Consider the following 23339-nt stretch of genomic DNA (forward strand, 5'->3'; position numbering starts at 1 on the left):
AAACACAGGGGCGCATCAAGACCCCAAGTGACAGTGCCCGCCACCTCCACACCCACAATGGGCCGGCCTCACTGGGGAGCCCGGGCATAGGTGCCCCCAGCTACGTGTGGACCCCGCCAGACCCTGGCTTCTCCCAGCTGCTGTGGGACTCGGTGTCCCTTGCTTTCCTAGGAAGTCGGCCAAGCCCAACTTCCTGACCTGCAGGTGCAGCCCCAGGCTCCTGGGGCTGGCTGCCATGCAGAAGCCAGGGGCGGGCCCAGTACCCAGCACTGACCGCCACCTGGCCTGGGCCGCCCTCCAGGAACCTCCGCCTCTGCTAGTCTTCCTGGTGTGTCCCATGGGAGCCTGCAGGCCGGGGGTGGGGGGGGGCACTGACCTGCTGGGGCACCTCCGCCCTCCCTCAGGCAGCCCCAGGACTCACCTTTGGCCTGGCCCAGCTCAGCTCGCAACCGGTTCCCCATCTCAATGAGCTGCTCCTTCTCTAGGTGGAGGCGGAGGATTCTTCTGGTTGCTTCCTGTAGTTTCCGCTGCAGGTGGGGTGCCTGTGGTGGTGGCGCTCCTGGCTGGGGGTGCCCGGGGAGCTGCCCTTGGTCCTCAGTGCTCTCCAGGCCCTGTGAGCGGAAAGCACGAGGCAGTCACGAAGAGCCCAGGAGGGAGACCAGCCACGCTGCCCACCCTGGAGCCACACTGCTATCCACCCGCCTCTTCCAGAGGCCGGGCAGGCCAGGACAGGGGGTGTGCGGGCACGGGGATCCGTCCAGGGCCCTCCTCCTTCCAGAAATGGGAAGCCAGGCCCCAGGCCCCCAACCTAGGGCTGCCATCCTCGTTCTTGGCCTGTTCCTGCTGGCCAGGACCCCCAACTGCCTCTGTGAGAGAAGTCCCCCTTCTCTTCCCCAGTCCCACCCTGTCCTGCCCACTGGAGGCTTGCCCTTTGTGCGTCTCATGCAGAGACCACGAGAACTCACTCAGCACAGGGCTCCCCAAGGGGCCCCGCTCCCATGAGCAAAGAGAGCCCTTGCCTCAGCTCCAGCCCAGCTCCAGCTCCAGCCCAGCTCAGCTCCAGCCCAACTCCAGCTCCAGCCCAGCTCCAGCCCAGCTCCAGCTCCAGCCCAGCTCCAGCCCAACTCCAGCTCCAGCCCAGCTCCAGCCCAACTCCAGCTCCAGCTCCAGCCCAGCTCCAGCTCCAGCTCCAGCCCAGCTCCAGCCCAGCTCCAGCTCCAGCCCAGCTCCAGCCCAACTCCAGCTCCAGCCCAGCTCCAGCCCAACTCCAGCTCCAGCTCCAGCCCAACTCCAGCTCCAGCTCCAGCCCAGCTCCAGCTCCAGCTCCAGCCCAGCTCCAGCCCAGCTCCAGCTCCAGCTCCACCCCAGCTCCAGCTCCACCCCAGCTCTAGCTCCACCCCAGCCCAGCTCCAGCTCTAGCTCCACCCCAGCTCCACCCCAGCCCAGCTCCAGCTCTAGCTCCACCCCAGCTCCAGCCCAACTCCACCCCAGCTCCAGCTCCACCCCAGCTCCAGCCCAACTCCACCCCAGCTCCAGCTCCACCCCAGCTCCAGCTCCACCCCAGCCCAGCTCCACCCCAGCTCAGCTCCACCCCAGCTCTAGCTCCACCCCAGCCCAGCCCAGCTCCACCTCAGCTCCAGCTCCAGCCCAACCCCAGCTCTAGCTCCAGCTCCAGCTCCACCCCAGCCCAGCTCCACCCCAGCCCAGCTCCACCCCAGCTCCAGCTCCACCCCAGCCCAGCCCAGCTCCACCCCAGCTCTAGCTCCACCCCAGCTCTAGCTCCACCCCAGCTCTAGCTCCACCCCAGCCCAGCTCCAGCTCCACCCCAGCTCCAGCTCTGGCTCCAGTCCCTAAACCCCAGACAGCTTGGGGACTGCACTGAGCCCACTCCTTGCTCTCTGCCCTTGCCCACTCATCCCTGCTGCCCGCAGGCTCACCTCCTTCTCCACTATGAGGAGGTAGAGGCAGCTGAGGAACACAGCTCACCTGGGAGCCACAAGCCTAGTGTGAGCCTCCACAAGCAGTCCTCACTCAACCCACTCTGAATTCAGACTCCATAACTGTGCACAAGTGCAGTCATACATGAGGGGGGTCCGGGAGGAAGGCAGGGAACAGGAGACATCGGTGAGGTCCAGGCTCTGACAGTCTGACCGCTCCTCACACCAAGAGAACAACCTGCTCCTCACACCTGCCAGAGAACAGTCTGACTGCTCCTCACACCTGCCAGAGAACAACCTGCTCCTCACACCTGCCAGAGAACAGTCTGACTGCTCCTCACACCCGCCAGAGAACAGTCTGACTGCTCCTCACACCTGCCAGAGAACAACCTGACCGCTCCTCACACCTGCCAGAGAACAGTCTGACTGCTCCTCACACCCGCCAGAGAACAGTCTGACTGCTCCTCACACCCGCCAGAGAACAGTCTGACTGCTCCTCACACCTGCCAGAGAACAGTCTGACTGCTCCTCACACCTGCCAGAGAACAACCTGACCGCTCCTCATACCTGCCAGAGAACAGTCTGACTGCTCCTCACACCCGCCAGAGAACAGTCTGACTGCTCCTCACACCCACCAGACAACAGTCTGACTGCTCCTCACACCTGCCAGAGAACAACCTGCTCCTCACACCCGCCAGAGAACAACCTGACCGCTCCTCACACCCGCCAGAGAACAACCTGACCGCTCCTCACACCCGCCAGAGAACAACCTGCTCCTCACACCTGCCAGAGAACAGTCTGACTGCTCCTCACACCCGCCAGAGAACAGTCTGACTGCTCCTCACACCTGCCAGAGAACAACCTGACCGCTCCTCACACCTGCCAGAGAACAGTCTGACTGCTCCTCACACCTGCCAGAGAACAACCTGCTCCTCACACCCGCCAGAGAACAACCTGACCGCTCCTCACACCCGCCAGAGAACAACCTGACCGCTCCTCACACCCGCCAGAGAACAGTCTGACTGCTCCTCACACCTGCCAGAGAACAACCTGCTCCTCACACCCGCCAGAGAACAACCTGACCGCTCCTCACACCCGCCAGAGAACAACCTGACCGCTCCTCACACCCGCCAGAGAACAGTCTGACTGCTCCTCACACCCGCCAGAGAACAGTCTGACTGCTCCTCACACCTGCCAGAGAACAGTCTGACCGCTCCTCACACCCGCCATAGAACAATCTGACTGCTCCTCACACCCGCCAGAGAACAGTCTGACTGCTCCTCACACCCACCAGACAACAGTCTGACTGCTCCTCACACCTGCCAGAGAACAACCTGCTCCTCACACCCGCCAGAGAACAGTCTGACTGCTCCTCACACCCGCCAGAGAACAGTCTGACTGCTCCTCACACCCGCCAGAGAACAGTCTGACTGCTCCTCACACCCGCCAGAGAACAGTCTGACTGCTCCTCACACCCGCCAGAGAACAGTCTGACTGCTCCTCACACCCACCAGAGAACAGTCTGACTGCTCCTCACACCCGCCAGAGAACAACCTGACCGCTCCTCACACCCGCCAGAGAACAGCCCGACCGCTCTCTTCACACCCTCCAGACAGCAGCCCGACTCTCCTCACACAAGCAAGGGAACAGCCCCTGCTCACACCTGCAACGGAACAGCCCAACTGCTGCTCACACCCACCAGAGAACAGGCCGCTCCTGTGCTCTGGCCCCCTCCCCATGCCCTGGGATGACTGGCACACGCTGTCCCTGCCAGCTTCCTGGTCTTTCCTGGGACTGGCAGGCGCCTGTGCCCTCTCTGCCGTCCCTCACTGTCCTGAGGAGCGGGGAGTGTCTTGGGCAGAGGCTGAGACAAGAGAAGGGAGGTCATGGGAGGGCAGGGTGGGAAGGGAGCTGCCGTCAGAGACTGGGCAGCCCCGGGACCTCGGGTCGGGCCAGGCAGCGCGGGTGGGCGGGAGTGTGGCTCTTGGGGCAGGCCTGGCTCCATGCCCAGGGAGACTCTGTCTTTTCTTTCTTTTTTTTGGTTGGTCGTGGGGCTTGAACTCTCTGGGCCTGGGAGCTGTCCCTCAGCTCTTCAGCTCCAGGCTACTGCTCTATCACTTTGAGCCAGAGCTCTACTTCTGTTTTCCTGAGTAGTTTATTGGAGATAAGAGTCTCATGGCTGGGCTGGGGGTTTAGCCCAGCGGAAGGGCGCCCACCCGGCGTGCACAAGGCCCTGGGTTCAGTCCTCAGCCCTGGAAAAAAAAAAAAAAAAGAGTCCCATGGCCTTTCCTGCCCGGGCTGGCTTTGAACTGGGATCCTCAGATCTCAGCCTCCTCAGTAGCTAGGATGACAGGCAAGAGCCACGGGCACCCGGCTTTTCCGAGTATGTGGTTACTGTGAGTCAGCAAAGAACCAGTTTGAACTGACCTGGCCAACCTTGACACCTAGAGGTTTGGGCAAACTCCTCTAATGTGGACTCCTGCTGGGGGATGCAGTCCTCCCTGTCCAGTGCCTGCAGCGCAGAGGCCCGGTCTCCGCCCCCAGGCCCAGGCTGCAGTGCGTGCCTGCAGGTCACCTGGCTCTGCTTCAGGTAAAATTTTATTTTTTCTGGTCATGGGGCTTGAACTCAGGGCCTGGTGCCCGCCCCCCGCCCCCACCAGAGACGAGCCGGGTGGCACTGCGTGAGCCACGCCACCACCCACCCGCGCCAGCCCAGCCCAGCCCCCGCCCCTCACCAACCCCGCAGCTCCTGAGTCGTCTGTCACTGGTGCCCACTGGGCACAGCTGGGCACGTGTGCACCCCGGCTGGCCCTGCTCCTCCCCTGTGAGGACACTGCTTTGGCCCGTCTCCTCCCCTCCAGGTGTCCAGCACTGCCCCCACGTGGCTACACCAGCTCAGGGGCTCCAGAGGCTTCCAGCCATTGTTCTGTTGTTGCTGGTCGTGGGGCTTGAACATGGGGCCTGGGCAAGCCCCTTGAGCTTGTTTTCACTCAAGTGCTCCGCCACTTGAGCCACAGCCTCTTCAGGCCTTTTCTGAGTAGTCTGTTTGCCCAGGCTGGCTTCGAACCACAACCCTCAGATCTCAGCCTCCTGGATAGCTAGGATGCCAGGCGTGAGCTACTGGCTCCCAGCTGTTTTGTGAGACGGGGTCTCACTATGTAGCCCCGGCTACTCTCAAACTCAAGCCCTCTTCCTCACAGCCTGGGGGCCGACTCTGGCTGTGCTGCCACGCCTGCAGCAGCCCTCCCCTCTCCCTCTGGGCGGGAGCCGGTGCAACAGCCAGCACCAGGGCCGGCGCCCAGCACCGGAGAGAAGTGTACCTCCATTCTCCTTGGCGGGCAGGAGGAGCTGAGTGACCGATGGCTGCAACGGTGGCCGCAGGCGCCGCGCCAGACCCCACCAGACAGCCTGCGGCCTCCACGCCGCCCCTCCTTCCCGCCCGACACTGCACTGCACTCCACGCGGGAGCGTCCGGGCCCCATGCGGCCCCACTCGGGCCCTGGCCAAGCCCTTCCTGCTCCGCCTGTCCAGATCCCAGACACCTCAGCCTGCGGCTAGAGGGGCTCGGGCTCAGGCTGGGGAGACTCGCTCCTATCCAGAATGCTCTGACGCAGCGGAGCCATGGAGAGATGCTCCTCCCCATCCTGGAACCTGGATGTGGGGAGACACAGGATGGGGTGCCCACACCCCTCACCAGCCCACTTGCTGGGCCAGGCATGGGCTCATGCTCTTTGTCCTCTGTCACTCCTTTCGGGTCTAGATTTGGAAGCAGAGACCCTTCTAGCAGGCACCAGCCCTCCCCACATGGGGGAGAGTGCCACTACCCCCCCTCCCCCATGGGGGAGCACTGGCTAAGGAGTCCTTGCCCCAAGAACAAAGCAGGGAATTGGGAGCCAGTCTCCGAGCAAGAGGCTCAGCCTCAGGGGACAGGGCTGGGAAGGGTTTGTGTGCTCCTGAGGACTAGCCCCACCTGCCCCCAGGGCCCCCAGGAGGCCTCCTGGCCTCCTCTCTCCTGACCCGCCTCGTCCAGGAGAGAAGGTGGTGGGTTCCCAGGCTCTGGGCTCGGCCTGGACCTCTCTGCAGGCTGCATGGAAGGGGGCAGCGCAGGGCCCACAGGCCCTGTGGAGGGGCCAGGCCGTGGGCGGGAGCTCACCACTGTGAGGCGCTGCTGGGCAGGGCGCCCACCTCTCTGCCCGGCCGTGCAGAGATGCTGCTCCAGCTCGGCCACCTGCGTCTGCAGCTCCTGTGCCTCCAGCTGTACCTGGTCCACGTCACATAGCAGCTCCGGCTCCAGGGGTGTCTGCCGCACCTGTGGGGCCGTGTTGGAACAGTGTGAGGACAGTGCGCATGGGCAGGGCAGGGCAGGGCAGGGCAGGGCTGGTGTGGACACGTGTGAACCAGCCCTCACGGCCCTCTCCTATACCATCCACGCCCCGGGCCCAGGCTGGCTGGGAGGCATGGGTGGCCCTATGTCACGGCCCTCCCCCGCAGTCCTGGCCCAGTGAGGGACAACTTCCTCTAGAAAGTGCAGGCAATTGGGGGGGAGGGGGACAGAAGGAAAGGGCAGCAGGGTGACCGCAGAGGTGGCCAGAGGGCCGCAGGCAGCCCGGAGCACAGCAGCCTGCAGGAGGCAGGTGCCCCGGGCAGACACCTGAAAATTCAGCTCCTTGGGAGGTAGAGGTCAGAAAGATCACAGTTCAAGGTCAGCCCGGGCAAAAGTCCTCTCAACCAAGTCAGGCTTGGTGGCCCATGCCTGTCACCCCAGTACGAGGGTCCCAGGCTGAGGCCTCCAAAACACATGTAAAGCAGAACGGGGTTGGGGTCCTGGCTCACAGGAGCACCTGTCTAGTTGCTGTGTGTGCACCCCGAGTTCAAACACCAGCATGGGGTGGCAGGCAGGCAGAGGGAGGGAGAAAGAGGGTTCGGGAGAAGTCACAGGCCACAGGAACGACGGTGGGTGGGCAGGGGCTGTGGGAGCCCAGGCCAGACGCCGGGGCCACACCCAGCTCCTCTCCAGGGATAGGGAACCCTGTGACCCTGTGCCGGGGGGGGGGGGAGGACACCCCCAACCCCATACAGCCTCTGTCCTTCCTGCCCTGGCTCCTGAGAGTGAGCCCGCTTCTCCTGCTGGGGGTCCTGAAGGTGACAAACTCATCAGCAAAAGGACAGCAGGGAAGCCCAGTCAGTCCTCTGGGCAGCCAGCCGCTCCCGGCAGTGGACGGGCTGGTCAGACAGTCTCAGCTTTGGAGTGATGCTTGCTCGGGAGAAGACACAGACTCCACAGGAAGATCTCACAGAAAGCCAACGCAGGAAGGAAAGTTCACGAGACTCTGAGCTCCAATTAATCACCAAAAAGCTGGAAGTACAAGGTGGAACCCGTGTACATTCGTGTATTATTTGAAATATGGTAGAGTCAAGGAGAACTCAAATGGTACTAACTTAGAAAGGCTAACTCATATTCCAACAAAATAAATACTAGGAAATGAGTCCTGGAAAGGTGGGGGTGGGATCAAAAGGAGGGGACAGCTAAATAGAGGAGGGGAGAAGGCAGTCATGACATTCAGTACCTATCCTACAAAATTAAGAAAACTGAGGGAATAATATTAAGATGCAATCACAAACTGATTTGTTGAAAGGAAAAATCCTTTGTGTAACTACGTAAAGGTAATAAAAAAGGGTTTTTTAAAAAAAGCTAGAAGCCGAGTGCCAGTGTCTCACGCCTGTCATCCTAGCTACTCAGGAGGTTGAGATCTGAGGATTGTGGTTCAAAGCCAGCCCGGGCAGGAAAGTCCGTGAGACTCTTATCTCCAATAAACTACCAGAAACCCGGAAGTGGTGCTGTAGCTCAAGTGGTAGAGCGCTCGCCTTGAGCTGAAGAGCTGAGGGACAGCGCCCAGGCCCAAAGTTCAAGCCTCACGACCAACAACAACAACAAAAAAAGCTAGAAGCAGGGCGCTGGTGGCTCACACCTATCATACTAGCTACTCAGGAGGCTGAGATCTGAGGATCATGGTTGAAAGCCAGCCTGGGCAGGAAAGTCCATGAGACTCTTATCTCCAATAAACCACTAGAAAACCGGAAGTGGCACTGTAGCTCAAGTGGTAGAGCGCTTGCTTTGAGCTGAAGAGCTAAGGGGCAGTATCCAGGCCTACTGTTTAAGCTTCACGACCAAAAAAAAAAAAAAGCTAGAAGTGGAGCTGTAGTTCATGTAGCTTTTAGTGAAAAAAGGGCAATGCCCAGGCCCTGAGTTCAAGCCCTAGCACACTACACACCAAAAGAAATGAGCCACACACTGGTTCTCATGCCTGTAATCCTAGTATTCAGGAAGCTGAGATCCAGAGGATCATAGTTGTGTTTTTAAATAATTTTTTCTTTTATTTCTTTTATTTATTCACTTTTTTTTTCTTCCTGTGTATGTGGTACTGAGGAATCGAAGCCAGGGCTTCATGCATGCTAGGCAAGCACTCTACGACTAAGCCACATTCCCAGCCCCCATAGTTTGATACCAGCATACAAATCCAGTAGAGCCCTCCGGGAGCTGGTGGCTCACACCTGTAATCCTAGCTACTCAGGAGGCTGAGATCTAATGATTGCAGTTCAAAGCCAGCCCAAGCAGGGAAGTCTGTGAGAGTCTGTGAGAGTGGTTCAAGTGCTGAGTGCCAGCCAGACAAGCAAGGTGAGAAAACGAAGACTCTGAGTTCAAACCTCAACACCCCGAAAAAATCAAAGTCATTTGTGATGACTGAGAGTGTGAAAACACAAATTGTAGAACAGAAAATTCAGCAAGTCTTGTATCTGATAGAGGACTTACTTATATTCATATTCAGAATACAGAAAGGACTTTTACAAAACAAAGAGAAAACAGGCCAAGTATCTAAATAGACATTTCTGCAAATGTAGGTATACAGATGGCCAAGCAGCCACAGAAAGATGCAGACCACCATTTGTCAATGGAAAATGGGAATCAAAATCAGTCAGCAGAGACAGCATTGGTGGCTCACGCCTGAAATCATAATAACTATTCAGGAGGCTGAGACCTGAGGATTGTTCAAAACCAGCCTGGGCAGAAAAGTCTGAACGACTCTTCAATTACTCACCAAAAAACCCGGAAGTGGAACTATGGCTCAAGTGGTATAGTGCTAGCTTTGGGCAAAAAAAAAAAAAAAAAGTTCAGGAACAGCACCCAGACCCAAGTTCAAACCCCAGGACTAGTGCGCACATGTGCACACACACACACACACACACACACACACACACACACACACACACACACAAACACATACATCAGTCAGTATCATATGCAGTCTCACCACCATCTTTAAATAACAAGATAAATAAAAAAGAAAGTAGCTGGAGTTGGGAAGATGTGGGAGTCTGAACTTTCACACACCGCCAGGAGGAATGTAAAGCATGCCGCTGCTGGAAACAGTCCAACAGCTCCTCAGACTTAAACACAGAATCTCCCTAAAATGTGATGATCTGCTGCTGGGCACGCACCCCCAAACTAAACACACGCATATTCTGAGCAGGCCTCACAAGAGCCACCAGGTGGCAGCAACGCACAGCCCAACGCACACACAGCATGCGGACCTGCCACTTAGAAGTTACGTGGCCATGAAAGGAACTAAGCATCTACACAGGGTACAACAGGCACAAAGTGAGAAACACCAGGTGCGGACGCCATCTGCCAGGACCCCTTGCTCTGTGGCACTGCACATGTCCTGTGGGTGGTGAGATGGACCAGCTCGGGTGCAGAGCCCTGGGCTCAGAGGACACAGCCAACAGAGGTCTAGTGATCATCCAAGGGTCACAAACAGCACACAGGGCTCCAGTGTGTGCCCTGCCTCCTTCCCCAGGACAGCTTCCTGGTTGGAAGACCCACACTACCTGTTCCTCAGTGGGCCAATCTCACCTTCTTTTTGAGCTGTGTCACCAGCAAGTCCAAGAGATGTACCCTGTCTCTGAGTTTCCTCAGCGCCAATCCAGTGCCGGCCTGGGAGGCCCAGGGAGCTGCTCCTGGGAAAAGAGCACCCTGTGAGCCTGCGCATTACCCACTAAGATGGGCCTGGAGAAGAGCAGTGAGACCCCACTGAGGCCCGCCTGGCACTGGCCTGGCCCATGGTGACACATAGGCCCGCCTGGCCACAGCCTGGCCCACGGGGACACAGAGGCCCGCCTGGCCACGGCCTGGCCCACAGTGACAGAGGCCCGCCAGGCCACGGCCTGGCCCACGGGGACATAGAGGCCTGCCTGGCCACGGCCTGGCCCACGGGGACATAGAGGCCCGCCTGGCCACAGCCTGGCTCACGGGGACATAGAGGCCTGCCTGGCCACGGCCTGGCCACGGCCTGGCCCACGGGGACACAGAGGCCCGCCTGGCCACGGCCTGGCCCACGGGGACACAGAGGCCCGCCTGGCCACGGCCTGGCCCACGGTGACACAGAGGCCAGCCTGGCCACGGCCTGGCCCACGGTGACACAGAGGCCCGCCTGGCCACGGCCTGGCCCACGGGGACATAGAGGCCTGCCTGGCCACGGCCTGGCCCACGGGGACACAGAGGCCCGCCTGGCCATGGCCTGGCCCACGGGGACACAGAGGCCCGCCTGGCCATGGCCTGGCCCACGGTGACACAGAGGCCCGCCTGGCCACGGCCTGGCCCACGGTGACACAGAGGCCCGCCTGGCACTGGCCTGGCCCACGGTGACACAGAGGCCTGCCTGGCACTGGCCTGGCCCACAGGGACACAGAGGCCCTCCTGGCCACGGCCTGGCCCACAGTGACACAGAGGCCTGCCTGGCCACGGCCTGGCCCACGGTGACACAGAGGCCCGCCTGGCCACGGCCTGGCCCACGGTGACACAGAGGCCTGCCCGGCACTGGCCTGGCCCACGGGGACACAGAGGCCCGCTTGGCACTGGCCTGGCCCACGGGGACACAGAGACCCGCCCGGCAAAGGCCTGGCCCACCAGGAGCACGTCCCTCCTGGGGCTGAGGAACTTGGGTCCCTCCCAAGATCAGAGGTGTGTCATATGCGAGTGTAATCCATGTGGGAGAGCAGATGTGAGTTCATGCACTAGTATAGACACAAAAAAGTGCAAATGGAAGGTCAGGGGCCTGGCTTACATGGAAGAGTCTGGATGTTACTCCCAGGGCTTAGGAATGTTTAGCCAGCGGGGCACCTGGAGGGATCTCAGGAGGGTAGAGCTCGAGAGGCTCATGGTTCTGGACCATGCTGCAAACAAAAGTTCTAAAGACTATCTCAGGAAGCTGAGGATGGTGTGTGTATCTTCATGCCAACGATGTCAAACAGCGTACTGTGAGCAAGATCCGACCTCAAAACAACCAGTGCAAAAGAGCTGGATCAAGGCTAAGCGGCAGAGAGCCTACCAAGTAGGCATGGGCCCCAGTACTACCTAAGAAAAAAATGAAAAAGCTGCTTATCCTGTGAGATTGCTTGTTTTTAAGACATACACCTGCTGGGTGCCAGAGGCTCTCACCTGTAATCCTAGCTACTCAGGAGGCTAAGATCTGAGGATCGTGGTTGGAAGCTAGTCCAGGCAGGAAAGCCCATGAGACTCTTCTGATCAGCTACCAAAAAGCCAGAAGTGGAGCTGGGGCTCAAGTGGTAGAGCGCTAGCCTTGAGCACAAAAGCTCAGGGACAGCTCCAGACCCTGAGCTCAAGCTGTAGGACCCACACAGGAAAAGACATGGACTTGTTATGTCCCCCAAGCTAGCTGGGAACTCTCCATCCTCCTCCTCAGCATCCTGAACAGCTGGAATTTCACCTTCCACTCACCCTATGCTTTTTTTTTTTTTTTTTTGCCAGTCATGGGGCTTGAATTCAGGGCCTAGGCACTGCCCCTGGGCTTCTTTTGCTCAAGCAAAGTGTTCTACCACTTGAGCCACAGCACCACTTCCAGCTTTTTCTGTGTATGTGGTGCTGAGGAATAGAACACAGGGCTTCATGCATGCTAGGCAAGTGCTCTACCACTGAGCCACCTTCCCAGCCCCTCCCTATGCTTTTCAAAACTTTTACAGAATGCTTCTCCATGCATTAGTCTGGCAATTCACTTCTGTTCTCCTATTCATTTTTGTTAAGTCTTAAAAGGGAGAGAGGGAGGAAGAGGGAGCTCTTTATTTACAGCCTTTTCAAAAAGTCAACCATCCTCTAATATACAATGTTGTCATTTTCTCAATGTCTAGTATTGACTTTATCTTTCTTTCTACTTTTCCTCTTCTGAGCCTCCATTACTTACAGGGATTTCACTGTTACAGTCCCACTTATTTATGATATATTCCAAACAATCTCACGCTCTCCATCACTTTCCTCTTTTTTTTTTTTTGAGCCAAGGTCTTTGCACTCAGATTGGCCTCTAATTCATGAGTGATCCTCCTGTTTCAGCCTCCCACGTGCTGTGATCAGGGTTGCCTGTGCTCTGTGTGTGTGGGTGGCAGGGCCTCAAGCTCATCTACTCACGACTGGTACTCTACCACTTGAGCATGAAGATGAGAGTACTGTGGATCTGCTTGCCTGCACTGGTTTCAAAGCTCATTCCTCAGATCTCAGACTCCTTAGTAAGCTAGGATTGCAAAAGGAACCATTGGCATTGGCTTTTTTTTTTTCCTTCAGTTGTGGGGTTTGAACACAGGGTTTGGAGGCCGTCCTTGAGCTCTTTCCCTCAAGGCTAGTGCTCTACCACTTTTTTTTTTTTTTTTTTTTTTTTTGTCAGTCATGGGGCTTGAACTCTGGGCCTGGGCGCCGTCCCTCAGCTCTTCAGCTCAAGGTGAATGCTCTACCACTTGAGCCACAGCACCACTTCCAGTTTTCTGATGGTAAATTAAAAGATAAAAGTGTTATAAGCTGGGCGCTCATACCTATAACCCTAGTACTGAGGAGGCTGAGATCTGAGGATGGCAGTTCAAAGCCAGCCTGGGCAGGAAACTCTGTGAGACTCTTATCTCCAATTAACCACTAGAAAACTGGAAGTGGCATTGTGGCTCAAGCGGTAGAGTGCTCGCCTCGAGCTGAAGAGCAGAGGGACAACGCCCAAGCCCAGAGTTCAAGACCTACAACCGACAAAAAAAAAAAAAAAAAAAAAAGTGTCACAGACATCTCTGGTTGGGCTGGTCTCAAACTGTGATCCTCAGATTACACTAACACCTGGCTTTCATTCTTTGAGTCTTTTTTTCTTTTTTTTTTTTTTTTTGGTTGGTTGTGGGACCTGAACTCTGTGCCTGGGCGCTGTCCCTCAGCTCTTCAGCTCAAGGCAAGCGCTCTACCATTTGAGCCACAGCGCCACTTCCGGCTTTTTCTGCTTATGTGGTGCTGAGGAATGGAACCCAGGGCCTCATGCATGCAAGGCAAGCACTCTACTACCCCCGAGCCACCTTCCCAGCCCTGAGATGAGTCTTATGAGCATTTGGCAGGCTGAACTTGAAATCTTGAGCTCTTGCCTCTTCCTCCTGAGTATCTGGAATCACAGCTTATGCCAGAAGTTTGAAAGTGAAATGAAGAACAATTTCTTTGTATAATTTTTTTTTTTGGGTCCGGTCGTGGGCCAGAACTCTGGGCCTGGGCGCTGTCCCTCAGCTCTTCAGCTCAAGGCTAGTGCTCTACCACTTGAGCCACACTCACCACTTCCGGCTTTTTTCTTTTTGCTTATGTGGTACTGAGGAATCGAACCCAGGGCCTCAAGCATGCAAGGCAAGCGCTCTACCACTGAGCCACCTTCCCAGCCCTTCTTTGTATAATTTATCTCAAAAGAAAATCTGTACAGTCAGTTCTATAGCTATGAATAAAACTGAACTGACAGTTTAAAATCTCCCCACAAAGGAAACACCAGGCCCTGGTAGTTTCAAAGTTGAATCCTACCAATTATTTCAGGAAAAATTAACTTCAGTCTGACATGAGGCTGAGAGAACATGTGGAGAGAGGAGAGGACAGGCCCAGCGGCAGCCATCCACACCAGGGGCGCAGCCCGCTGGCTGGCTTTCACCTCAGACAGCATGTGCATACCCCCACTTTGCTCACTGACCACAGCTGAAAGCTGAAGCACATGCCATGTGGGTTCTGGAAAGAGCAAGCCGGCCTCACTGCGCTAGGGGGGGAGGGCTACGGGGGGGGGGCACACCAAAGGGAATAATCCACATGATAAAGCAAGCCAGGAGAAGCTGGCTCCCTGGGGCCGCAGGACCAGGGAGGACACCATCCCTGGATCCCGCACCACCCCTGAGAGGGGCTGTCCACCAAGAGCCCGAGGCTGGGCAGAAGCCGAGTAGAAGCAGCAGAACGGCCTCCGAGCCCGGCTCACCGAGGGCTGCAGGGTGCTGCGGCCACAGAGCCTGGGTCCAAGATGAAGGCTCCCAGGAAAGCAAGTCCAGCCCCACGGGAAACCAGGAGGAGGGGATGTGCGGACGGCTGGCCCGGCCCGGGCCTGTACTGCTGGAGGGCGTGTGGAGTGAAGCACAGCGTGGGCAAAGCAGTCAACAGATGCTCCGTGTCACGCGATTCCATTATGAGAGACTGTGGGTGGGGGTGGGGTGGCTCACGGGGAACCTGAGCTGCGTGTGCAACGTACGGTGGGAGGTCCTCACCTGCGGGCTCTGCGAGGGCCTGGGGGTCTGCATCCGGGGCCGCAGGGTCCGGTGACCACTTGGAAGGCTCTGGGACGCTGACCAGCTGCTCCTCCAGGCTTTGAAATTTGTGCTGCAGGCTTTGAATTTCTGCTTCAAGAGCCAGAATATAATCTGCATAAAAGGGGGGTAACCCAGCACACGTTCCTGCCACTCCTGCCCCGGTCCTCCCCCTCCCTCCCCCGCCTGGACCGCTCCCCGCCCAGGTCTTTGGGAAGCCTTCCCTAGTGCTGGGGGAGGGGCAGCCAAGCAGCTCCACGCAGCACACGCACCGCACCGGGAGGCTGCGCTGCGGGCCTGGCTGGCGGCCTCTGCCGTACTTTGCCTTCTACATCCCTGAGCAAAACTTTTTTTTTTTTTCTTGTCAGTCCTGGGGCTTGAACTCAGGACCTGAGCTCTGTCATTGAACCTCTCTGTGCTCAAGGCTGTCGCTCTACCACTTGAGCCGAGTACCACTTCCGGCTTTTTCTATTTTTTTGGAGATAAGAGTCTCACAGACTTTCCTGCCCGGGCTGGCTTTAAACTGTGATTCTCGATTTCAGCTTCCTGGGTAGCTAGGATTACAGGCGTGAGCCACCTGCACCCATCCCTGAAAACATTTTTCAATATAAGACTGGGGAAACGTTGCTGTGACTTGAAGTGGAAGAGTGCTAGCCTTGAGCAAAAAGAGCTCAGGGACAGTGCCTAGGCCCCCGAGTTCAAGCCCCATGACCTACAGGATAATAATAACATATACATATGTATATATACACACACAGAAACACACATAAAAACTGGGCAATGGTGGCTCACACCTATAATCCTATCTACTCAGGAGGCTGAGATGTGAACATATGGGTTTCAAAGCCAGCCCAGGCAGGAAAGTCCATGAGACTCTTATCTCCAATTAACCACCAGAAAACCAGAAATGGCCACTGTTTAGGAACAGTGCCCAGGCCCTGAGTTCAAGCCCCAGGACTAACAACAACAAAAAAGACAGTGGGTCAGACCCTAAGTTTGACTTAGGGCAACACCTCAAGCAACACAAACCCCAGCCCTGGGAATTAGTTTCTAAGACTCCAAAGCAGGTCCAGCAGTCCTCTCCAGGGTGTCTCCTCCCCCCTCCTCCCCTTCTTTCCCCTCGTTCCCTTACCTGGCCGGGCTGTGTCTCCTTCCCCACCAGGGTCTGGTGGGTTTGCTTCTGGGCTCTCTCCTAACTGGGCTGCCGGAGGGATCTGGCTGCTCAGCATTTCCATCTCCCTCCTCATCTGTGACACAGCATTCCGCAGACTCATGTTCTGTTCCCGCAGCTGCTGGACCTCGGTGGAGGGAGAGATTCCGCTCATTTCTCCATCGGGCTGCCGCACAGGTACCTGTCATCACAGACAGACAGCCAGTGTAGAGAGGAAGCGTGGAGAGTCTGCACCATCCTTAGGGCTGACCACCCTGGAAAATGCTCCAGGTATATTTAGATTCATTTTATATACATTTCAACAAAAAAAAAAAGCACTGGACACAATAGCCAAGTTACAGAAACAGCCCAGATGCCCTGCAATAGATGAGTGGATAAAAACAATGTGGCTGGGTGCTGGTTGCTCACACCTGTCATCCTAGCTACTCAGGAGGTTGAGGTCTGAGGATTGCGGTTCAAAGCCATCCCAGCAGGATAGTCCATCAAACTCTTATCTCCAACAAACCATCAGAAAACCGGAAATGGCACTGTGGCTCAAGTGGCAGAGTACTAGCCTTGAGCAAAAGAGCTCAGGGACAGCCGGGCGCTGGTGGCTCATGCCTGTAATCCTAGCTACTCAGGAGGCTGAGATCTGAGGATCAAGGTTCAAAGCCAGCCTGGGCAGGAGAGACCGTGAGACTCCTATCTCCAATAAACCACCAGAAAACCGGAAGTGGCGCTGTAGCTCAAGTGGTAGAGCGCTCGCCTTGAGCTGAAGAGCTGAGGGACAGCGCCCAGGCCCAGAGTTCAAGCCCCACGACCGACAAAAAAAAAAAAAAAAAGAGCTCAGGGACAGCGCCCAGGCCCTGAGTTCAAGCCCCACAACTGGCACAAAATAAAAACCAAAATCAGTTGGCTGCAAAGCAGCTACCTGACAGGAACCAGACAACATGGCTGGCAATCTGACAGCAGGAAAGAGCCAGCACCTGCTGTGAGCCCCAAGACTGAGTGGGGAGAGGACCTGGCACCCACTCCTTCCTTAGACCCTCAAGAAGAGCGACTGTCCTACTCCTGGCTCACGCCTGCCAGGGCTGCGAGGTCTCCTGGGAGCTGACTCCTGCCACTCCCTGCTCAGCAGGCCCAAGGACCCGGGCTGTGCCCCAACAAGGGGACTGCAGGGCACTCTGCAGGCACAGTGCAGACTCACACCGGACCCCAGGGTGCCCCATCATGCTGAAGCGGGGGAAAGGCAGCCTGGGAGGCAGGGGAGCACCACCCAGAGCCGCCTTCCAGAGCCACCTTCTCTAGCCCCAGATAACTGAACAGTGACTTTCCATAAAGGGGAGATGGCTCCTGTAAGGGCAATGCAAATGGCAACCCTAGTCAGCCTGGCATCTGAACAACAGCACAGCTGGGGGCTGCGGGGCCGAAGGACCCCTGTGGTTCCTCAAAAACTTCCGTGGGAGTCAGACACCTACTGGGCCACCTCAAGTCGGGACACAGCCCTGCTGGTTCCCAGGGCCTCACAGGTCGCAGCCTGGGCCGACAGACGCGTGCTCTCAGGAGGAGGATGACAGAGGCCACATACTGGACAGCTACTGGCCACGGCCACCATTGGCAAGCACAGCATGGCCAGGCCTGAGAGTCTGAAGAAGACCTCATGGGATTCTACATTAGTATCTAGTGACATGTCAGATTTGGGATTTTATTTTTGTGCTTGTCCTGGAGCTTCAGAGCCGGGGTGCTCTCCCTGAGATTAGGCGCTGTGGACTAGTGCTCTGCCACTTGAGCCGCAGCTCTGTCTCCAGCCTGTTGGTGGTCCACTGGAGATGAGTCATACAGACTCTCCTGTCCAAACCGCTATCCTCAGATCTCAGCCTGCTGTGTCACTAGGATGACAGGCATGAGCCGCCAGTGCCCAGCTCGGATTCTGGATTCATTTCAGCGCTGGAGATCAAATCCCAGGCGTCGCTCTTGCTGAGCACGTGCTGAGTCCTCTCTGGATGTGAGGTTTTAAGAGCTTTCGAGGGGCAACCTTTGTCCACGGAACTCCTTATGCCGTCCACCCTCTCCCATGGCCAGCATGGCCTCCAGTTCTGACATGCGCTGCTTCCCCTGCAGCTGAGGAGGAAGGTGTGGGGCCCACGAGGGATGGGGTGTTCACCTGCATCTCTGGTCCAGGGTGGGGCCCGTTCCCCCGCAGAGCCTCCACAGCCTGGTCTCGTTCCAGGGCCACAGCCCTCAGCACCAGCTCCTGTTCACACAGAGCCCGCTCAGCCTCCTGGAGCTTAGCAGCCACCTGCAACAATGCCGGCTGTGGATCAGGAGCACGCTGAGTGCTGGTCCTGCTTAGGAAATGGACAGCAGGAGTAGCTGAGGAGCCAGGGGACCCGGTGCCCAGGCGCCTGGGCGCTGGGGCCTCGGCTGCAGTGGGCAGCGGGGCTCCTCCCACTCAGCCTGTGCCCCATTGCCCTGCTGGGCCATGTACAGAGGTGGGTCAACTGTGCAGGGGTCGTCATCGTGGTGTAGGGCGTCGGTGCAGGGTCACCGGTGTAGGAGTCACCAGTGCAGGGGTCACTGGTGTAGGAGTCACCAGTGCAGGGGTCACCGGTGCAGGGGTCACCAGTGCAGGAGTCACTGGTGCAGGGGTCACCAGTGCAGGAGTCACCGGTGCAGGGGTCACCGGTGCAGGGTCACTGGTATAGGAGTCACCAGTGCAGCGGTCACCGGTGCAGGGGTCACCGGTGCAGGGGTCACCAGTGCAGGAGTCACTGGTGCAGGGGTTATCAGTACAGGGGTCACTGTTGCAGAGGTCATCAGTGCAGGGGTCAATGGTGCAAAGGTCACCGGTACAGGGGTCACTGGTACAGGGGTCGTCAGTACAGGGTCAGAGGTCAGGGTCACTGGTGCAGAGGTCATCAGTACAAGGGTCACCAGTGCAGGGGTTGGTCACCAGTATAGCAGTGGTCGGTGCAGGAGTCCCCAGTACTAGCTGGCAGACAGGCCTGGTATATTTGATTACTGTGCCTGGTGCAGCCCCGCGCCCCCTTACTGTGACGCATGTGGCTATGCGTCATGGCCAGCGTGGCTTTGTGGTTTCCGGGCTGAAGAGGCCAGCGGCTGGTCCTGTGTACCAGCCCTGTCCCTCTGCCCCTGGTGGAGAGCTGGCTCCCGCAGCACATGCGCACCTGATCCCTGGCTTCCGTCAGGCCTCGTATCAGAGCCTCTGACTTCTGGATCTGGTCTCGCTCGACGTCATCACAGCGGCGCTGCCAGTCCAAGCCCAGCTGCACCTGCTCCCGCTCCAGGCTCCGCTCCCGCTCCAGCGCCAGTATCAGCTGCTGCTTGTACCTGCAGAGGCAGCCTCCCTGAGGCCCCACCTCGGGAATGCCAAGGTGGGGATGCCCCAGAGGCTACAAGGGAGGAGAGGCAGACGTGGAGGACCACCAAATACAGCTGAAGGACAGCGGGCACCTCAGGAAGCAGAAGACCCGGTGTGCGGGAAGAGAAGGGGTAACACAGCAACCTCTACCACCAAACCCAGCCCTGAGCAATATGGAGACAGCAAAAGCTAGACCGGAACGTGGGCACAGACTGAGTTCAGACAGGGCACCCACGGGATGGGCAGGTTCTAGATAGACTGTCACAAGGGACGAAGAGGGCTGTTTCCTCTATAAAAGGTATCAGGAAGCCATTACCATGCAGAATGGACTTGCAATTAAATGAGAACTTCAGGAAGTGGCCTGTGTCTCAAGTGGTGGAACACTACCCTTGAGCAAAAAAGCTCAGCGACAGGGAAAGAAAAGCCCCAGGAAGAACACCTAAACAAGTAAATAACTTCGGAATGTGGATAGTGAAAACACTAGAACGTCAATGCTGGAGATTTCCATACTTTTGTCTCCGTAGTTGGTAGAGCAATGAGCACACAGGAGACAAAAACACTGCCATCCACCCAGGTGAATGAGTACGCTGCTGTAGACTCAAGCAGATGCTCCTGAACAATGGAGGGACAGGACCTGGCTACCTGGGCGGGCTCTGCCCTCAAAGTGCTGATGTTAAGCCAAAGAGAGAGGACAGGAAATAGCTCAGTCCTCTGTTCACATGGCTTCCCGCCAAGGCACGCGGTAGTCCTGGGGCCTTCAGGGTAGAGATGTCTGGAGTGATGGAGGACAGGGCAAGAGCCCGGGCCTAACAAGACGCATCACAAGCATAGTGAAACAGGCCCTTCGTTGTATCTGACACACTCCTCCACAAACACACTCCTCAGTAACCCGGATACACCACTGGAACAGGATGGTCTCAATCAAGCATATGCCCAGGCAAGGAAGAGACCAACAGCTCTCGGCCGGGGCGGGGTGAAGGGCTCCCCTGCGGTTGTCATTACCTGGAGGCTTCTCCTCTCAAGGCCTCCAAGCACGCCCCACCCTGCCCTCCTCCACCCTCCTCACCTCTGCCTCTGTTGCTGTGGCTTTCTCATGGGCTCTCCCTCCCCAGGGAGAGCAGGGCCAGGACCTGGTTTGTTCAGTTCGCATCCTAGACCGTTCTGTCCGCAAAGGTGCTCAGCAGAAATGGTGCCATGGGAACATTACCTGTCTATGTCCTGCTGGCATCTGGCCAGCTGGGCCTTGAGCTTCTCCTCCCCTTCCTGCAGCGCCTGGACCTGCAGGTCTCTGGAGATCACATCCTTGGCCATCTGTGCCATCTGGGCATCCCGGCCGGCTTCCAGAGCGGCCACATCCTCACAGAGCCTGCAGAGTAACCATGTGGTTGCCTGTGGTTCTCGCCCTCACACTCCTACACAGCACTCCAAACGTGTGTGTGCACACGTGTGCCTAGCTCTCCTATACAATACCTCGAATGTGTGTGCACGTGTGCATGCCTAGCTCTCCTACACAGCACCCCGAATGTGTGTGCACGTGTGCATGCCTAGCTCTCCTACACAGCACCCTGAATGTGTGTGCACGTGTGCATGCCTAGCTCTCCTACACAGCACCCTGAATGTGTGTGCACGTGTGCATGCCTAGCTCTCCTACACAGCACCCCGAATGTGTGTGCACGTGTGCGTGCCTAGCTCTCCTACACAGCACCCCGAATGTGTGTGCACGTGTGCGTGCCTAGCTCTCCTACACAGCACCCCGAGTGTGTGTGCACGTGTGCGTGCCTAGCTCTCCTACACAGCACCCCAAGTGTGTGTGCGTGCATGCCTAGCTCTCCTACACAGCACCCCGAGTGTGTGTGCGCGCATGTGTGCCTAGCTCTCCTACACAGCACCCCGAGTGTGTGTGTGCGTGCATGTGTGCCTAGCTCTCCTACACAGCACCCCGAGTGTGTGTGTGCGTGCATGTGTGCATGCACACGTGCCTAGCTCTCAAGGAGATGCCACAGGAGAGCTGAAGCTTTGGTGCTAATGAAGGTGGTGGGGAATGGCCAGTTCTGGGTACAGCCCAGAGCCTGGGAGGCGAGGCTGAGTTTGCACCAGTCCTGCCCAGCGCGTCCCAGACACACATCCTCAAATTCAAAGTGAGGCTGTGCAGAGGAGTCAGGAGCTTAACAGCTGTGTTAGGCCGCTGGGAGAGCACCAAACACTGGACAAAGTCCTCAGCCGCAGAAAGCACTCACAACACTGTGGCAGGCAGGGCTGACCCCAGTAGGACAGCTGACCAGGGCCTGCCAAATCTGCTTCCATCCCAGATGCCCACTGCCTCCACACAGACCCCTGCACACAGACCTCTGGTCAATGCCCTGAGCTGTCAGCTGGGGGGCCAGCTGGACAGCGTGGGAGGTGTACCCCAAGCCTGGTCCCGTACAGGATGAGAAAAGCCACCGTGCCGATACCATGAGACACAGACGTCTGGGATGTACTGGGTGACAGACCACGCCCCAGCTCTAGGTGCACTGGCTCTGACCATGAGCCCCAACACCAGCCTGCATTCAGTGCTGGCATGGAAACGTCCAGGCTACTGGGGTCTCCACACCCCACCACCTCCTCAGTACTGGCCTGGGCTCAGGCCCAGGCCTGGCTGCCGTGCTCTCTCCATGAAGACACAGGGCAGAGAAGTCAGGAGAAAAGTCCTATGCTTTGGTCTTAATCCTGTAACTCCAAACCCACCAAAACATGGAAAGCTGCTAAAACTGAGTCTATGGCTTAATGCTGACTTACACGCTTAACAATGACATCAGAAGAACTGTGTCTCCAGAGGTCGAAGGAAAGCCATGCGGAGAACCTGCAAGTCTGCTTTTCCTTTCTTCCTTTATAGTCAGTGTCTTGCTTTATAGCCCTAGCTGGTTTGGAACTCTCAATCCACCCTCCTCAGTGCTGGAATTAAACCTGCCACATCACACCCACCTCACATCCATTTTCTATTGCTAGAATAACACCTTGTCTGTGTAGTAATGAGCCTCAACAAGTGAAAAGGACTTATGGAAAGAAACTAAAAGTTGAGCCACTGGATGCTGGTGTCTCATGAACCTGTAATCCTACCTATTCAGGAGACTGAGATACGAGGATCAGTTCAAAGCCAGTCCAGGTAGGAAAGTCCAAGAGACTTTTCTCTCTAATTAATCACTAAAAAGCCAGATGTGGGGAGCTGTGGCTCAAGCACTAGAGCACTAGCTCAGAGGCATACCCTGAGTTTAAGGCCCAGACGTAGCGCATTTTTTTTTTTTTTTTGCCAGTCCTGGGGCTTCAACTGTCCCTGAGCATCTTTTGCTCAAGGCTAGCACTCTACCACTTGAGCCACAGCGCCACTTCCAGCTTTTTCTGTTATGTGGTACTAAGGAGCAGAACCCAGTGCTTCATGCATGATAGGCAAGCACTCTACCACTGAGCCACATTCCCAGCCCCACTTTTTTTTTTTTAAGTCAAGCCAGACACTGGTAACTCATGCCTGTGATCCTGGCTATGCATAAAACTGAGATCTGAAGGATCTTGGTTTGAGGTCGGCCCAGGCAGAAAAGCTGGCTAGATTCCATCTCCAAAATAGCTAGCAAAAAGTAGCACTGGGGGTATGGATTGAGTGGTAGAGCTCCAACCAAGCAAGTGGAAGGAAGCCTCTGAGTCAAACCCCAGCACCGCCAAACAAACACAGCTAAGAGCAACACTTAGTTTAATACTCCACAGGAAGGCACACAGGCCCTCAACTGCATGCGCATTGCTGGGGATGGACTGAAGCCATGAGCCAGCAGGAATCTGAGAGCCCCAGTGTGGCCGGTGCCACTGAACCTCTCGGACCACACAGCAGAAGTGCATGTGCAGACTGATGAGATTGTCCCAAATAACCTAGACTGTACCACTCTCTGGCTCAAAGCCACTTCCCCACGAAGCAGAAATGCAATTTGGCTGAACATTCTCTGTGAAAAACAAAGACAAACAGCAAACAATCAGAAATCCCTCCCTTTGGTAAAGGAAAAGCCAGCTGGTGAACAAACACCAGCTGCTCCCAGCGTCTCTGGTGAACACACTTCTCTAGGAATCAGGAGGGAGGTCTAACACCTCACCTCCTCCTGTGTCGTTACAATGGCGTTCTTGTATGGCTCTCTCTAGACATGAGGCATAAGTGGCTGTGGCTGCTTAGGAGCTGTGGCCTGGTTTAAACAACAGAAAGCGGCCTGGCACCAGT

General features: G+C 56.9%; 1 protein-coding gene across 4 annotated transcripts in view; it reads right to left on the reverse strand.

Moving 5' to 3' along the window:
• Ccdc57 (coiled-coil domain containing 57) overlaps positions 1-23339 on the reverse strand; it is a 77675-nt gene that overhangs the window by 38817 nt on the left and 15519 nt on the right. For 2 of the 4 annotated variants that reach the window (XM_070031697.1, XM_070031698.1), the window contains exons 8-15: positions 20310-20468; positions 18909-19071; positions 17885-18019; positions 15703-15922; positions 14532-14684; positions 9850-9953; positions 6091-6246; positions 422-611 (exon numbers count right to left, since the gene is read on the reverse strand). In XM_070031697.1, the coding sequence (XP_069887798.1) occupies positions 422-611; positions 6091-6246; positions 9850-9953; positions 14532-14684; positions 15703-15922; positions 17885-18019; positions 18909-19071; positions 20310-20468 (1280 nt within the window). The remainder of the gene's footprint in view (positions 1-421; positions 612-6090; positions 6247-9849; positions 9954-14531; positions 14685-15702; positions 15923-17884; positions 18020-18908; positions 19072-20309; positions 20469-23339) is intronic. The other 2 variants (XM_070031700.1, XM_070031699.1) reach the window with 2 other exon arrangements.

The sequence above is a fragment of the Dipodomys merriami genome, unplaced genomic scaffold (assembly GCF_024711535.1).
Source record: "Dipodomys merriami isolate MVZ:Mamm:240054 unplaced genomic scaffold, mDipMer1.0.p SCAF_202, whole genome shotgun sequence".
Taxonomy (NCBI): Eukaryota; Metazoa; Chordata; class Mammalia; order Rodentia; family Heteromyidae; genus Dipodomys; species Dipodomys merriami.